Below are 17,457 nucleotides of genomic sequence, written 5' to 3'. Positions count from 1 at the left end.
CTCGATAGTCGTGTCGATGGTCTTGTGGAAAGTCCTCTACTCGTCGTCCAAGGATTCCCTCGTCCGGTATAGGATACGCCTCGACGGAAGCTCCCCTACCAACCTTCTTCCTAAGGAATAACGATGGCAGAGCCATAGAACCTCTCCAAAACCTTGGCCAATATCCCTCAAAACCCTAGCCGAAGCCCTCTCTCAAGTTGGGGAAAAGATGGAGAAAAGAATACTAAAATCGGGGCTGATTCGGCTTTAAATAGGGCTGGAATCGGGCGACTACACGGGCGTGGATGCTTCACGCGCCCGTACGGAATTTTCATACGGGAGTGGATAATTTCCACACGTCTGTGTGGATTCTCTAAACTCCTGTTTTCTCGGCCGGCTGTGAACAGTGCTGCTATAGTACTTTCTACCGTGTTGCTATGGTGCTCTGCTACATTATCCGGCCTGAATAGCTTCCCGAATCCATACCTTCATCGGAGTAACATAAACGGGCACACGTTCACGTCGTGGATCACTTGCTTCTTCAATGATAGGCAAGTTGGTGGAGCTCTTGTTCTATGTGCATAAGTCGGAATGCTCGAGTGTGACTGCCTTTGTGCCCCTCCAAATGGATGTGCCAAACTCGAATACGAGGAGGTTGGCACACACTTTAGCATCTCACATCCGACCTATGTCTTCACGTTTGAACCTTAGCAAGATTTCCTCCAAAATCGGTGCATTGTGATCCACATTGGCTTCTTTCCTTCATACTCGGCCTCACAACCCTACCTGCACGAAAGTAACATAAAAACACACATATTAGTGTAAAACCCGGAGAAAAGTAATGCCCAACATAAGGAATGAATGCTTCGCATTCATATCGCACAAGCACTTATCACCTCGGCCTCTTCAAAGGTTTCATCATCAAGCTTAGGGCACACCTTGCCGAATCGATGCCGACAAAAGCTACCCCAATAACTATCTTCTAACGGAACGCGGTGTCGAAGGCCATAAAACCACTCCAAAAATCTTTCCAAAGCATCTCTAAACACTAGCCGTAGGCCTCTCCAAAGTTGGAGAAAAGATGAAAAAGTAAATCCCCAAATCGGTATAAGTCACGTCTTTTAAAGGGCTCAAATCAGGAATCCACACGGGCGTGTGGAATTTCCAAAAACTCGTGTGAATTTGCAGAAAATCTGTTTTCAGCGGTTTGTGAACAGTAAATTGCTACAGTAAATTACTATAGTACCTGCTACGTACTCCGCGAAAATACTCCCGAATCCACACTTTTCATCGAGGCAACAAAAACGAGTGCACACCTATGCTGTAGATCGCGTTGCATCTTCAAGTAAAAGCACATTTGACGGAAATCTTGCTAGCCTTGCACAAGTCGGAACACATAAGTGTGACTACCTTTGTGCCCCTCCAATTTACATATTCCATCAAGCATAATGGAGGTTGTCACACACTTATATCTATTCAAGCACAACTTGCATTTTCTCGTGTGTCCACTTTAAGATTCCATTAACATAATGCATTCGCAATCTACTTTGGCTCCTTTCTTCTCTATTGAGCTCCACAACCCTATATGCGCAAAAGAACACAAAAACACACATATTAGCGATTAAACCTGATAAAAGTAATGCTCATCATAAGAAAAGAATACTTCATACTCTTAGTAAACAAGCACTTATCACTATCATCATGGCCTTACTCTGAGCAAGGTATTTCATAATTTTTGTGGCGGCTACCAGTTTATTCCTGTCCAATAGAAGGACTCTATGCTTTCACGATCAACACATAGGTATACATAATGCTATTCTCAGCCAGTCAGTGACAGGTCATGCTGATGGTACGGGTATACTTCATTAATTGGATCTTTTATACCTCCATTCCATGACTCAAAGAGAGCCTCTTCATGTTAGGTAAATTGTAGCCGACTACCTTCGTCATCAGAGTGAGTATTTGTGGATAGGAGCACTCTTCCTGGTCCATACATTTCTCGGTTCTTGTTCAAGATGGGTCTCCTTTGTTCGATAAGAGGTGAGGAGAATATCAGTACCCCGCACCTTTGCGACTGGTCACTCTCTAACTGATGGGCATAGTGAGGTGCATAGGTCCAAGTGGATGCGAGCTAATAAAGTCATCATCTGAGGATGATGATGAGCTTACTGAGGCTCCTAATGCACCACCTAAGGGAGAGCCCATGGATGGAAAGCCAATTACAACAGCACTGGAGCATCATCTGATTATGGTACATCTTCCACTCGAGTTCATGAGCGTCTGGCTAGAGTAAATGCTATGTGGACATCATCCTCGAGAACCAGGTGCGCATTCCAGAGTGCCTTGATCATATACAGTAGACATTAGACGAGGGTGTCACCTCCGACTCACCAGCAGTTCCAGCACCTAACCCTAACGTTTGAGGCGTCCCACTCATGAGACTTTCTCTTAGTTTTCTTATGATTTTATTTGTGTCATATTATTTTGTGGACTTATATACTTAGAAAGGATTCACCTTCTGAGAGTTATCTTCATGCTTAATTTTTTTTGCGAGTCTGTATTTTATTACTCTATATATATAAACTCATGCATCTTTTCTATTTTGTTGAGCTTCATGAAAGCCCTTGTATTTGTGCAAATGGCCTTGAGAATGATGTTGATGATGTTTTTTTCATGAACACGACCATGGGACATTGTCACACGGTCGTGTGAGCTTCACAACCCGTTGAACAACACATATCCATGAGTTAGACTTCACCAAATGATCAATAAGGAGTTCAGCGGAGTATTATTTCAATTGCGTTCCCGCACACATTATACTTTTATTGATACTATTTTTATTGTGCTTACATTCGTACATTGAGGATAATGTACATCTTAAGTGTGGGGGAGGCTTCACCTTATACATGTCTTATACTTGTGTTTCATGAACATGCTCTTGTTGCCAATGAAGGTTTATGTTAGGCTTAAGATTTTAATTCTTAGTTTTTGGAGGTTGTAAACACTAGGTTTTATCGTGCTCTAGTTTTCAACCAATTTTCTTGAATACTTTTTTCAGACTGCTACTTCATGCACTTTTCTCACTCATTAGACCTATGAAAACTCTAGTTCAATATTTTTGGAACTTTAGTGTACTAGTTTTATTCTAAAAAAAAAAAAGAAAATCAGAAAAATTTCAGAAATTTTGTTTGATTGTACATAGGGGTGGAAAGAGCTACCACCTATGATATATGTAGCTACTCTCATAAGTCAGATATTTGTTATGCCCTAATGAGAGAAAGAGTTATCTTATTGGATGAGTGAAAGCTACCACCATTAGTAGAAAGAGCTACCACCTTGAAAGTGTGAAAGCCACTCGGGAAATGGCGACCTTAGATGTTGTGTGAAGCTACTACCTATTCTTTTTGTATATAAATAAGCCCCATTTTAATAAGAATTTTGTAGTGGACATAGTGTTGATATGAGTTGAGTTTTTCACACACACACTCTTTCGGACTTCATTACATTCATTTTTGATTGAATTTTATTCTTCTACACTCTTAGTGAACCTAAAGCTAAGCACTTCTCTTTTCTTTCCATGAGTTTAATGTTTAGTTTTTCTTGAGGATAGGCAAAGGCTTAAGTGTGGGGGAGTTTAATAAGTGCTTGAGTAGACATATTTTATATATATTTTACATGCATTGAGCATCATTTTTACCATGGTTTATGTCTCATACAGTGTATTTGGTGTTCCTTTGATCAAAGAGGTTATGAATATCTTGAAGGAAAAAAATAAAGCAATGATAGGTTATAAAAGCACATTTTGGAGTTTTTTTGTACAACATAATGATCACGACACAAGAAGAGCTCATGTACATAGGGGTGTGTTCCAACTTCCAAGAGAAGTCAAGCAAAATTGTGAGTTGAAACGGAATAAAGACAGTTACATTCCTATGTCCCAACTTGTGTGAAAAATGCAAGAGCTTCCCAATGATGATTCGATTACAAGAAGCTTCGTAACTTACCACGTGGACGTGTGCCCGACCATATGGCCTCAAGAAAAGAGTGTGTGAGCCTTGTTTATGAAGAATATTGTAGCAATTCATTGTAACAGTATTGTGGCAAAAATACTGTTCACACGACCGTGTGAAATTTACACACGGTCACGTGGAAATTCCTACAGCCCACACAGAGGAATGAAGACTCACACGGTCACGTGGAGGCACATGGCAGACGCAGTTTTTTACTATAAATAGCCCTTTTGCCCTATTCTTTGGGGACTTTTTTGCTAGCGTTTGAAGGGCGAAGCGGCTAGGGTTTCAAGAGGAGGTCTTTAGTGAATTTGGGGGGCATTCTTTAACAAATTTGATAGATCTTTTCTTCGTTATAGCATCAAGGGAACCGTCGGCAACCTAGGGTTAGAGAGGGATCCTTCAAGACGTTGATCGACACATCAAGGCCATCATCACGAATTCAAGGGGATTTTGTTCCATTGTTTCCATTGCTTTTCATTGCATTATTCTTTGCTTTGTAATTCACCCCATGTAGGGCTAAACAAAAGTAGGCATTTGGGTATGTGAACCCTAGAATCATATCTTTGTATTGATTTACTTTATGTTTTCTATTAAATCCGAGTTTAATTGAGTTTCAATCTTGTTTTATCATTGCTTTCATGTCGCATTAATCCTTGTGATTAATTTGTATTGCATGATATGTTGTCTTGGTGAGAGAGATGTCTCCATTAGTGTTAGAACTCCAAGAATGACGAGGGTTAAGAGGGTGAGTCATGAGATAGTGGAGTGTCCCCTTTCCCCTCTAATGAGTGCTTACTATCTCCGTATTCCCTAGGCTTTATGCAACCACATTTGGTGTGATGCATGAGATTGAGAGATTTCTCTGCCCGCACCTTGTAGGGGGTTAGGGATTTTTCACCTAGATATAGGGTTAGATTTATCTTTACGAATCGGTTGTACTCTTAGGATTCCCTAGAGTCCATTGCAGTTATATGTGGTGTGAGGTGTGAGATTAAGAGATTTCTCCATCGAGACCTCATATGGGACTAGTATCGGTGCCCTTAAGGCAAGAACTGATTATTCTTAGATTACCTTGACTCATTTAACTCGATTTAGAAAATTTTAGTAAATCATGCGTGATAAGTGCTTGTGTGATATGAATGCGAAGCATTCTTTCCTTATGTTGAGCATTACTTTTCTCAGGTTTTTACATTAATATGTGTGTTTTTATGTTACTTTTATGCAGGTATGGTTGTGAGGCTGAGTATGAAGGAAATAGGCCAATGTGGATCATAATGCACCTATTTTGGAGGAGATCTTGCTAAGGTTCAAACGCGAAGACATAGGACTGGTGTGAGATGCTAGAGTATGTGCCAACCTCCTCGCATTCGAGTGAGCACATCCATTTGGAGGGGCACAAAGGCAGTCACACTCGAGCATTCCGTCTTATGCATATAAGAACAGGAGCCCCACCAACATATATATCATTGAAGAAGCAAGTGATTCACGACGTGAATGTGTGCCCATTTGCGTTACCCCGATGAAAGTATGGAATTGGGAAGTTATTCAGGTCGAAGGCTGTAGCAGAGCACTGTAACAATACTATAGCAGAGCACTGTAGCAAGCACTGTTCACAGCCAGCCGAGAAACCAGAGAAACAGAGAATCCACACGGGCGTGTGGAAATTATCCATGCCCGTGTGTAAATTCCTCACGCGCGCGTGTATCGTCCACGCCCGTGGAGTTGCCCAATTCCAGCCCTATTTAAAGCCGATTCAGCCCCGATTTTGGTATTCTTTTCTCCATCTTTTCCCCAACTTACAAGAGGGCTTCGGCTAAGGTTTCAAGGGCTCCGACATCATGATTCCATTAGGAAAAAGGTTGGTAGGGGAGCTTCGATCGAGGCGTATCCTATACCGGACGAAGGAATCCTTGGACAACAAGTAGAGGACTTTCCACAAGACCATCGACACGACCATCGAGGGGGTTCCTTTATGGATTCATTGCTTTTACATTCAATTTCTTTGATTGTACTTAGCTCCATGGAGAGCTAAACCCCTAGTGGGTACTTGGGTGATTGTGAACCCTAGGATGTATTCGCTTCATTAAACTTCTTTATTATGCTTTCAATAAATTGATGTTTATTGTGAGTTCCAACCTTGAATGCTTGATTGTATGAACATTTCCCCTAGAGTGACACTAGGGTTGAGAGTTCTTGTTGGTAACCTTGTGAGTGAGTGACACACCACGAGCGTTAGAAAAAGCTAGGTTGGAGAGGGTTGAGTGGGTGAGTCGAGAGTTACAGGAGCGTCTCCTTTCCCCTCCGACGTGATAGATTCTACCTCCATTCCTTGAGTTCTTTGCAGCCATAATAGAGTGAATGGTCTAAGGGATGAACCTCTCCTGGGCCTAGTTGCGCGTGCAATGGAGTGAAGCGTTGAGGTGATCTTAGTATCTAGGGCTTAATTGTGGCTAGGGACCTTCCGCTTGGACCAAAGGGTTAGGTCTAAATCTAGGAAGAGATTTATCACTTGGAATCCCTAGAGCTCATTGCAACTCTATGCGAGTGCGAGGTATTGAGATTGTTCAATTTGGAAGCATAATAGAGAGTTCTTGCACTTGAAGCGATTATCCTAGGTGAAGCATCATCCGAGTACCCCATCTTTATCGATTGCCTTGCCTCCTCCTTACTTTTGCTCTCTTACTTGTTGCTTTTAATTTCTGAGAATTGAATCATTACAACACTTATCATTGTTGATACTCCACATAGCTAAGAATCGAATTAAGTGTCTTTACTCCCTTTTCCCTGTGGATTTGACCCCGCTCACCCGGGATTATTACTTCGACAAACCCGTGCACTTGCGGGATATACGCAAGGGGAACTTGTCAATGCGCTTCATGTTAGATCCTAGGGCGAGTATTGCCCAGGTACCTCATCTTTATTGATTGAGGCTTCACTTATTTTCTACTTTCCCTTTGCTTGCTTGTGATATTCATATTCTTGTGATTGAATCAATTTCACTATAATCTTGATTTCAAGTAGATAATTGAGAAGTAGTTACTACGAATACTTCCGTTCCCTGCGGATTCGACAACCTGACTCATTAGGTACTTTATTACTTCGACACCAATGTACTTACGGTACACACATGCAAATTGGTGTGTCAAAAACTCAATCAAGCTTTGTCTTCTCTTAAGATTAATCCAATAAATAACCTATATCACCACCAGGATCTCTCCACGTCCAGCTTCCTTTCTTTTCTTGTGGAGCTCTTTGTAGTCTAAGTGTTGCCAATCAAGGGTGGTCAATAGCCTCTAGTCGAAAAAATTACCCTTCCAACTCTAATGGCCACCTATTTATAACTATGGTAATCATAAAGGGATTTAGGGGCATGTAGCAAGGAGTAAGTGTTTAAATTCTTGGTTTTCTGAGCCTTACAACATCCTAAGAAGCCACACTGATAAGTGTTTGTGTACTAAGAATACAAAGTATTCTTTTCTTAGGATGAACATTACTTTTATCAAATTTTATCGCTAATGCATGTGTTTTTGTATTCTTTTGCGCACATAGGGTTATGGAGCCAAATAGAGAAGAAAGAAGCCAAAGTAGAATGTGAATGTATTATATTGATGGAATCTTGAAGTGAACACACGAGAAGATGCAAGTTGTGCTCAAAAACATATGAGTGTGTGCCAACCTCCATTGTGATCAATGGATTATGTAAATTGGAGGGTACAAAGGCAGTCATACTCATGTGTTCTGACTTGTGCAAAGTTAGCAAGATTTTTGTTAAATGTGCTTTTACTTGAAGAAGCGACGTGATCTAAACTATAGACGTGTGCTTGTTTGTGTTGCCTCGATGAAAAATGTGAATTCGGGAGTGTTTTTGGTGAAATGCTGTAGCAAATCACTATAATAGTTTACTGTAGCAATTACTGTTCACAGACGGCCGAAATTCATATTCCTACAAATTCACACGGGCGTGTGCAATTTCCACATGCCCATATGGATTACCGCTTCCAGTCCTATATAAAGCCGCAATTCAGCCCGATTTCAGGATCATTCTTTCGATCTTTTCTCCATCTTTTGAAAGGTTTGCGCTAGGGTTTATAGAGGCTTTGGCAAGGCTTTTGGAGTGGTTCTATGGCTTCGACAGTACGTTTCTCTTGGAAGATAGTTATTGGGAGAGCTTTCGTTGGCACCGATCTAGCGAGGTGTGCCCTAAGATTGACAAGGGGACTTTTGGAAAGGATGAGACTACTCCACAATATCATCGACATGAATACCGATGGAGTTTTCTCATGGATTACATATTTTTACTTTCGATTTCATTATTGATTGTATCTTGCTCCATGGAGAGCTAAACCTCCTAGTGGGTACTTGGACTTGTAAACCCAATGATGTTATTGTTTCATTGACTTTTTATTATGTTTTCCTTAGTTAATGTCTTTAATTGAATTCCAATCTTGATTTCTTGTTGAATGATTTCTCCCTTATAATGACACTAGGGTTGAGAATCCATCTTGGTAGTCTTTGTGGATGAGTAACACACCATGAGAGTTAGATAATGCTAGATTGGAGAGGGTTGAGAGGGTGAGTCGAGAGATAGCGGAGCGTCCCTTTCCCTTCCAATGTGATTTATCATACCTCCATATTGCAAGAGTTCTTTGCGGTCAAATTAGAGTGAAGGACTAAAGGATGAATGACAAGTACCCCTTGCTTATATCCCGCAAGTGCACGGGTTTGTCGAAGTAATAATCCCGGGTGAGCGGGGTCGAATCCACAGGGAGTAAGGAATGAAAATACTTAATTTGGTTCTTAGCTATGTGGAAGATCAATAGTGATTGGCGTGAAATTGATTCAATTCTCAATAATAAAAGAAACAAGTGAGAGAGCAAGAATAAAGAAGAGGGTAAGGCAATCGATAAAGATGGGGTACTCGGATGATGCTTCACCTAGGAAAATCGTTTCAAGTGCAAGAACTCTCTCTATTATGCTTCCTAATCAATGCAATGATGAGTCGTGGAAATCCTTACATACATAGTCCCAAATCTAAGGTCAACTATGCCTAACTCTACTCATGTCCCGGAGGAGAGAGTAAATAACCTCTCAACCTCGTACTCGAATAAAGTTGCAATGGGCTCTAGGGATTCCAAGTGATAAATCACTTCCTAATTATAGACCTAACCCTTTGGTCCAGGCGGAAGGTCCCTAGCCACAATTAAGCCCTAGATACTAAGATCCCCTCAACGCTTCACTCCATTGCACGAGCAACTAGGCCCCAGCGGAGGTTCATCACTTAGACCATTCACTCTATTATGGACGCAAAGAACTCAAGGAACGGAGCTAGAATCTATCACGTCGGAGGGAAAATGGGACGCTCCTGTACCTCTCGACTCAACCTCTCAACCCTCTCCAACCTAGCTTTGTCTAACACTCATGGTGTGAAACTCACTCACAAGGTTACCGACAAGAACTCTCAACCCTAGTGTCACTCTAGGGGAAATGTTCATACAATCAAGCATTCAAGGTTGGAACTCACAATAAACATCAATTTATTGAAAGCATAATAACGAAGTTCAATGAAACGAGTACATCCTACGGTTCACAATCACCCAAATACCCACTAGGAGTTTAGCTCTCCATGGAGCTAAGTACAATCAAAGAAATTGAATGTAAAAGTAATGAATCCATAAAGAAACACCCTCGATGGTCGTGTCGATGGTCTTATGGAAAGTCCTCTACTCGTCGTCCAAGAATTCCTTCGTCCGGTATAGGATACGCCTCGATCGAAGCTTCCTTACCAACCTTCTTCCTAATGGAATCACGATGTCGGAGCCGTAGAACCTCTCCAAAACCTTGGCCAATACCCCTCGAAACCCTAGCCGAAACCCTCTCACCAGTTGGGGAAAAGATGGAGAAAAGAATACTGAAATCGGGGCTGAAATCGGCTTTAAATAGGGCTGGAATCGGGCGACTACACGGGCGTGTATGATGTCACACGCCCCTGTGGAATTTCCACATAGGCGTGGATAATTTCTACACGCCCGTGTGGATTCTCTATTTCTTTGATTTCTCGGCCGGCTGTAAACAGTGCTGCTACAGTATTTTTCTACATCAACCTGCTACAGTACTCTGCCGAAAATACTCCCGAATTACATACTTTCATTGGGGTAACGCAAACGGGCACACGTTTACGTCGTGAATCACTTGCCTCTTCAATGATGTACATGTTGGTGGATCTCTTGTTTTTATATGCATAAGTAGGAATGCTCGAGTGTGACTGCCTTTGTGCCCCTCCATATGAATGTGCTCACTCGAATACGAGGAGGTTGGCACACACTCTAGCATCTCACACCTGACCTATGTCTTCGCGTTTGAACCTTAGCAAGATCTCCTCCAAAATAGGTGTATTATGATCCACATTGGCCTATTTCCTTCATACTCGGCCTCACAACCCTACCTGCATAAAAGTAACATAAAAACACACATATTAATGTAAAAACCTGAGAAAAGTAATGCTCAACATAAGGATTGAACGCTTCGCATTCATATCGCACAAGCACTTATCAATGAACTCCGCTGGGGCTTTGTTGTGCGAGCAACAAGATGAACCCTTGAAGTGACTTTAGCACCTGGGACTTAATTGTGACTAGGGTCTTTCGCTTAGACCAAAGGGTTAGATCTATACATAGGAATAGGATTTATCACTTGGAATCCCTAGAGCTTCTTGCAACTGTACACAGTATGAGGTGTTGAGATTAAGCGATTTCTCCTACAGGGCATAGTGTAAAGTTAGTCACGGTAGACCTTAGGTTTGGGACCGTGTATTTTAGGATTTCCACGACTCATTAAGCATCATTTAGGAGACATAATAGTTGGTCTTGCACTTGAAGCAATAAGTCTAGGGGGAGCAATATCCGAGTACCCCACTTTCGATCGATTGTCTTTCCTCTCATTTTATCGTGCCTCTCTTTCTTATTTCTTTTAGTTCTTTTTACATAAATTTTATTCACACTATCATTGACTCATCTTCATCATATTTAAATAGCAATCTTAGTGTTTCTAATCACTATTCCCTTTGGATACGATATCCCACTCACCTGAGAATTTATTACTTCGATAAACCCGTGTAGTTCCGAGTCACACGCAAGGGGTGTTGTCACACACTACCATAAGCATGGTCGTGTGTCTCTTAAGCAAGGGTTTATAGTCATAAAGCTTGGCTGTAAGCTAGCCGGTAAGGTATCCTTGGGCTTCACTTCTTTTATTCTGTTGTCGAGGGCTTGCACTCTCCTGCTTACAAGCATATGGACACCTTTATAGCACTCTAGAGCACAATTCAAATTTAGTCAATTTTCTCTAACAATGACTCGAATTAAGTTCTCAACCTCTATACGGCCTCTTTATGCCCTGAACACATAAAATAAATCAACTAAGTACCACATGTGTCACGGTTCTCCACAAATACTTGCAAAGTGCTTGAAATCATAACAATACAATATGTATATTCAAATACTTATCACTCATTAACCTACTTTATATCTTACTCCCTTAAGAAAAAGAACATAGTACATTTAAATCATAATTTTATGTAGTACACTTAATCACTCAAAACTCTTTTTGTTGCTTTGTTTCAAGTGAAAGCTTTTCAGGCACATATGTATTGGGGGGATTAATTAAAATTTAACATTTTTCCAATGTAGTAAGCTACCTAATTTGACTACAATTGATTGCATGTGTCAAATCTCTATATTTCCATACTCCTTATAAACCTTCATGTCAAAATTTATTACATGAGCAAACACCTCATAAGTAAAAAATACTAAACAATTTATTTGATTTGTGGGGTATTCCAACTCCAAAATCTCTCTAATGATTCTATAGTAATAAAGATTGTCATTATCTTATCCTTTGCCCTTTATGTGCACCTTAGAGGTGATATATAGTTCATTAGCGCATACTTTGTTCTTTTGTATAAAACTTATAACCATTTACAAAGTAAAAAGTGTGCATATATATATGAGAACTCATAGCCAGAAATCAATAAATAAACCAAACTTATGAATTGTAGTCCTCTTGCAGTTCATACTCGAGAAATTCAGTTGTTGCCATACTATCAATATCAAACTGAGTAATATTCAAGTAAGTTTCTTGTAAATATTCTTCAAAATACCTTTTGTGTAGGATAAAATATTAGAAAGACGTTATATTGTATATCAAATAGATCACTTAAGTATTATAGAATTTAATCACTGAATATATGGGCCAAGATCTTTGTAGTCGAGTAAGATATGCAAATTGTGCAATTTTTACCTCAATGTCATTTAAATATTGGCAGTTGGAAATTACAATTTGGAGTCCAACATGATTTAAAATTGATATATTTCATAAAAATTGCCTCCTCTGTATCTACAACATCATTTTTTTCACTCTGATTCTCATAGATTCCACATGATATTCAAAATAATATGAACAAAAATAAGATATCTTTTAACATAAGTATGCCCACATATCTATCCTTTCAGATGAGATCTATTGTTAACCATTCAAGTTATTAAAAAAGGTAAAGAAATTTGTTAATAATTAATATATAGTTATAATTAAAAACTTAAATGTAAGTTTGAAAGGTAGAGGTCTTTGGTTATTACCGCTCAAATTATTACATCCATAAGTATTAAATGGAATAGCCTACTCTTGCCTCATAAAGATTAGTGAATGGGTAAATACTGAAAGAGAAAACAGCACAAGCACTCTAAAATGAAACTTTCATTCTCAATCTCTTAGTTAATAATGATCAACAAGTGATTCCCCTATTTAAATAAAGAAATCAATTTTAACAGACTCAGATAAAATAAATAACAACCATATCAAACTTATCTAAAACAATCTTAACAAACTCAACTAATAATATGTCACTAAACATATGGCTAAGGACTTGGACCAACACAACTCAAAAAAGGAAAACCAAGTCAGGATTAAACACAACACTCAACCCCAAACCCTGACTAACAACACCAAGATTCCTAAAGCCTTTTAGCTTCCGCATTTCATCAAACTTAACTCTGGATAGTGCTTTGGTTAGAATATCTGCTCAATGTTCATCAGTGCTGATGTGTTTGACTATAATCAAATCCTTTTCTACACATTCCTGGATAAAATGATATCGTGTATCTATGTGCTTGCTCCTTCCATGAAAGACTGGATTCTTCATCAATGCTATTGCTGATTTGTTGTCAATATAAAGTATTACAAGTTTAGGAGATTGTCCCGTGACCTCACTCAGTAATCCTCAAAGCCAAATGGCCTGACAAGCCGCTGCCGCTACAGCCATGAATTCAGCTTCACAGGATGAAAAGGCTACACTCTTCTGCTTCTGTGAACACCATGTAACAACATTTTTGGAGTGATAAAATACCAGACCGCTTGTGCTTTTCCTGTCAGTGGCATCTCCTGCCCAAATTGCTATCACTTTAGCCTGTCACATTTCCATCTCCTCCCTTCTGATACACCAAACCATAATTGATGGTTCCTTTCAAATATCTTAGTATGTGTTTAAAAGCCAGCAGATGTGCCTCTCTCGGCCCCTCCATGTATTTACTTATTAAACCAACCAAATATGCTAAATCCGGTTGACTATGTGTAAGATATCTCAAACTACCAATCATGCGATGAAACTCTGTTGCATTTACTATATCCCCTCCTTCATCTTTGCTCAGTTTCAGTTTAGGTTCTATAGGATATTTTGCAGCATTACACTCTGACATTCCTCCAAGTTGCAATATCTACTTTCCATACGCTGTTTGTTTCAGAGTTATTGTGTCATTTTCTTGCACCACCTCAATGCCGAGGTAGTAGGCAAGCAAGCCAAGATCTGTCATCTCATACTCTTGCATCAATTGGTGCTTAAACCTCTTAATTCCCTTTAAACTGTTCCCAGTCACAATCAAATCATCGACATACACACCTACTAGAAATGTCTCTGACCCAGTGCACCTTTTGTACAAAGCTTCTTCTTGTGGACATCTTTCAAACCCGAGTTGCTTCAGACTCCCATTTAGCCAGACATTCCAGGCCCTTGTTGCTTGCCAGAGTCCATATAGTGCCTTTGTTAGTCTATACACCTTGTTCTCTTCTCCTTCTGTTACAAAACCTTCTGGTTGACAAACATAGACTTCTTTTCGAAGCTCACCATTTAGAAAGGCTGATTTAACATCAAGATGATGCACTTGCCATCCTTGATCAGCAGACAAAGAAAGAATGAATTGCACTGTCTCTAGTTTGGCAACCAAGGCAAATGCTTCTTCAAAGTCAATTCATTGCCTTTGCACATATCCTTTTGCTACAAGGCGTGCCTTGTGCTTGACTACCTTCCCGGTATAATCTCTCTTCAGTTTGTATACCCACTTAAGCCCAATAGGTCGATGTCCGGGTGGCAACTCTGTCAGCTTCCAGGTACCATTCTTCTCAATTGAATCAAGCTCATTCTTCATGGCCTCATGCCATTCTACCTCTTTAGCTGCTTCTTGGTAGGTACTTGGTTCCTCTGTGGCGGCCAAAAACAATTTATTGGGTGATGCTACTTCTTCAGTTTCTTCATAGATCTCAATAAAAGACTTGAACTTGAGTGGTGTATCATCATAAGTTGATGAATCGGGGTTGCTTTTGCTTAACAGAGATGGTGAAATTTCTGGCATCGTTGATGTCTCTTGTATTGGTGTGACAAGAGGTGTTCCTATCATGTCTGCCATGGCACTTATAGCAAGACTTGGGGTATTTGCAACTTGTTCCTAGTCAATCCCAGCTACCTCACTAGTATCATGCTTCTCCTCAGCTTCACCTGTACCTGTTCACCTACAACATCTGATGTTGGTTTGTGAACAATGAATTCAGTCTAAACTGGACTGTCTCCTTTTTCCTTCTCCCAGCTCCACTTCCTGTTTTCATCAAACACCACATCTCGACTAACACAAATTCCGTTTCCCTCTGGATCGAAGAGACAATGAGCTTTACTTCCTTCCTCTACTCCAAGGTACACCATTTTCTTGCTCCTATCATCAAGCTTCTTGGTGTGGGCTAACAGTACTTTAACATATGCAGTGCAGTCGAATACTCTCAACTGATCCAGACAAGGCTTCTTATCGAACATGGCTTGATAAGGTGTAATTCCTTTGACTGCTTTCATCGATACCTAGTTTAATAGATATACCGCGTGCCTAACAGCTTCACCCCACATTTTGCTTGGTAGCTCCATGGTTTTCAGGAGACTCCTTCTAGTGTTCAACACCGTTCGGTTTCGCCACTCTACCACCCCATTTTGTTGTGGGGTATATGGTGCGGTGAGATGTCGGTGTATCCCATCCTCTTCACATAAGGTGGCGAACTGGTGAGAAACAAATTCCTCACCTCGATCTGTCCTCAATAGTTTGAGCTCACACCTGCTCTCCTTTTCTGCGAGAGTTTTGAACTTCTTGAAAATAGTAGGTGCCTCATCATTGGATTTCAGAAGATAGACCCACATATATCTACTAAAATCATCAACAAAAAGAAGAAAATATTTGTTACTGCCAACCGTTTGGGGAGTTATTGGGCCACACAAATCCGCGTAAACTACCCGAAGTGGTTCAGTCGCCCGGTAACTTGCCTGTGCTGGAAACGGAAGGTGATTTTGCTTCGCAACCATGCAACCTTCACACAGTCGCGTGGGGTGGACTATTCGTGGAAACCCATGTACCATGGACTCCATCTGTTTAAGAGCCTTGAAATTAACATGGCCCAACCTTGCATGCCACAGCCACACCGACTATTCAATGCTTGCAGTGAGACAGATAGGAGAACCGATCTGCAAATTGGTCTTGTACAGTCGGTTGCAACATTGCCTCACCTTCAACAGGAGCCTGCCACTTCTTTCATACATCCACAAAAATCATCATGGATTTGAATTTTGGCGCACTCCTCTGTCATTTGCCCAAGACTCATGATGTTATTGCAGAGACTAGGAATGTAGTATACCTCTGTCAGTAGCCACTGTTCTCTGTTCTTACACTCAAACAAGATAACACCTTTGCCCTTAATTTGCACGGTGGATCCATCACCAAACCGAACCTGTCCAACAAAACCTTCATCCAGATCGCTAAAGAAAGAACGTTGTCCTGTCATGTGATTGCTTGGCCCATTATCCAAGTACCAGATGCCGGAATCTTGATGGTTTTCACCAGTGGAAAACAGCTTCGGTATCACCTTCTTCTCATTTAACAGAACTATATCTTGTGGCTTCTTTGCACACACGGCCAATTGCAGTGCAGATTCTTCCTCTTTGTCTTGGGTAAGATTTACCTCCTCATCCCGATGCTTGGTGCGGCATTCAGAGGCGTAATGTCCCATTTTGTTGCAGTTGAAGCACTTGATGTGCCTTTTATCCCTGCCACTGCTGGTACCACCTTGCCTAGATGAACTTGAGCCACCATGTCCACTTCAGCCATGACCATGACCCTTGTTACGCCCTCTGCCATGACCGCGTCCTTCCGGACTGCCAATACCACGGCCCTTTCTGCTTGACGATGACTCCCCACAGCTACTCTTCTATCGTGCTTGCCACTCTGTACGAGTGAGCAAAAGCTGGCCATCAGTGTTGCCGGCGCTACCCCGGAGCCGTGCCCGCTCCTCGTACGCCTTCAGCCATCCTATTGCCTCCTCGCAACATCATAGAACTGTTCAATCCCTGCAACCACAGGGAAGAACTTGTCGAGGACCGAGTCGAGCAGCTTCTTCACCATGGTAGAATCCTCCATGGTGGCACCAAGACTGATGTACCTGCTAGCCATAACGCTCAACTTACCGGCGAAATCATCAATTGACTCACTTTGCTTCATCCGCTGGGATTCAAATTCACTCTTTAATGTATGAAGTCGTGCCTGCTTGACCCGATCTGCGCCAACATACCTCGTCTTAAGACTGTCCCAAACTACTTTTGCCGTCTTATGCTTTGCAACCTGCCACAACACATCCTGTGGGATCGACTGCATCAAATGCGCTCACGCCGTCTTGTCCTTCTTCACCTCCACTACCACACCAGCCCCAGGCTCAACAGCATCCCAGACTCCCTAGGCCTCCATGATCACCCCCATCTTGATTGCCCACGTTGTGTAGTTGGACGATGTCAGCATCGGATAATGAAACGGCACTCCGCTGCTCTCCCTCGCCTCCTGCTGAGTGGTGATCGACATCGGATGAAAACGTGGGTATTTCGGCATACAACCTTGCTCTGATGCCAAGTGAAAGAGAAAACAGCACAAGCACTCTAAAAAGAAACTTTTATTCTCAATCTCTTAGTTAATAATGATCAACACGTGATTCCCCTATTTAAATAAAGAGATCAACTTTAACAGACTCAAATAAAATAAATAACAACCTTATCAAACTTATCTAAAACCATCTTAACAAACTCAACTAAAAATATGTCACTAAACATATGTCTAAGGACTTG

At 41.0% G+C, this 17,457-nt stretch overlaps 1 protein-coding gene across 1 annotated transcript; it reads right to left on the bottom strand.

Moving 5' to 3' along the window:
- Positions 1 to 15,778: 15,778 nt before the first annotated feature.
- On the bottom strand, positions 15,779 to 17,197 carry LOC120271584. The gene is made up of 4 exons (XM_039278264.1): positions 17,093 to 17,197; positions 16,662 to 16,963; positions 15,984 to 16,416; positions 15,779 to 15,874 (listed from the first exon to the last, which is right to left on the bottom strand). The coding sequence occupies exons 1-4, from the start codon at positions 17,195 to 17,197 to the stop codon at positions 15,779 to 15,781; spliced, it is 936 nt and encodes a 311-aa protein (XP_039134198.1).
- Between the last annotated feature and the right edge of the window lie 260 nt (positions 17,198 to 17,457).

This window comes from Dioscorea cayenensis, chromosome 11, assembly GCF_009730915.1.
Source record: "Dioscorea cayenensis subsp. rotundata cultivar TDr96_F1 chromosome 11, TDr96_F1_v2_PseudoChromosome.rev07_lg8_w22 25.fasta, whole genome shotgun sequence".
Classification (NCBI taxonomy): Eukaryota; Viridiplantae; Streptophyta; class Magnoliopsida; order Dioscoreales; family Dioscoreaceae; genus Dioscorea; species Dioscorea cayenensis.
The sequence above is the reverse complement of the archived record's forward strand: the minus strand, read 5'-3'. Positions and strand labels throughout refer to the sequence as shown.

Bases quoted from the DNA above. Each gene is read 5' to 3' on its own strand.
- LOC120271584 (XM_039278264.1), bottom strand. From the start codon at position 17,197: ATGTCGATCACCACTCAGCAGGAGGCGAGGGAGAGCAGCGGAGTGCCG. The intron at 16,964-17,092 runs GTGATCATGGAG...GTGTTGTGGCAG, and splicing joins CGTGGGCAATCAAGATGGGG to GTTGCAAAGCATAAGACGGC. The intron at 15,875-15,983 runs GTATACTACATT...GTATGAAAGAAG, and splicing joins AACAGTGGCTACTGACAGAG to TGGCAGGCTCCTGTTGAAGG.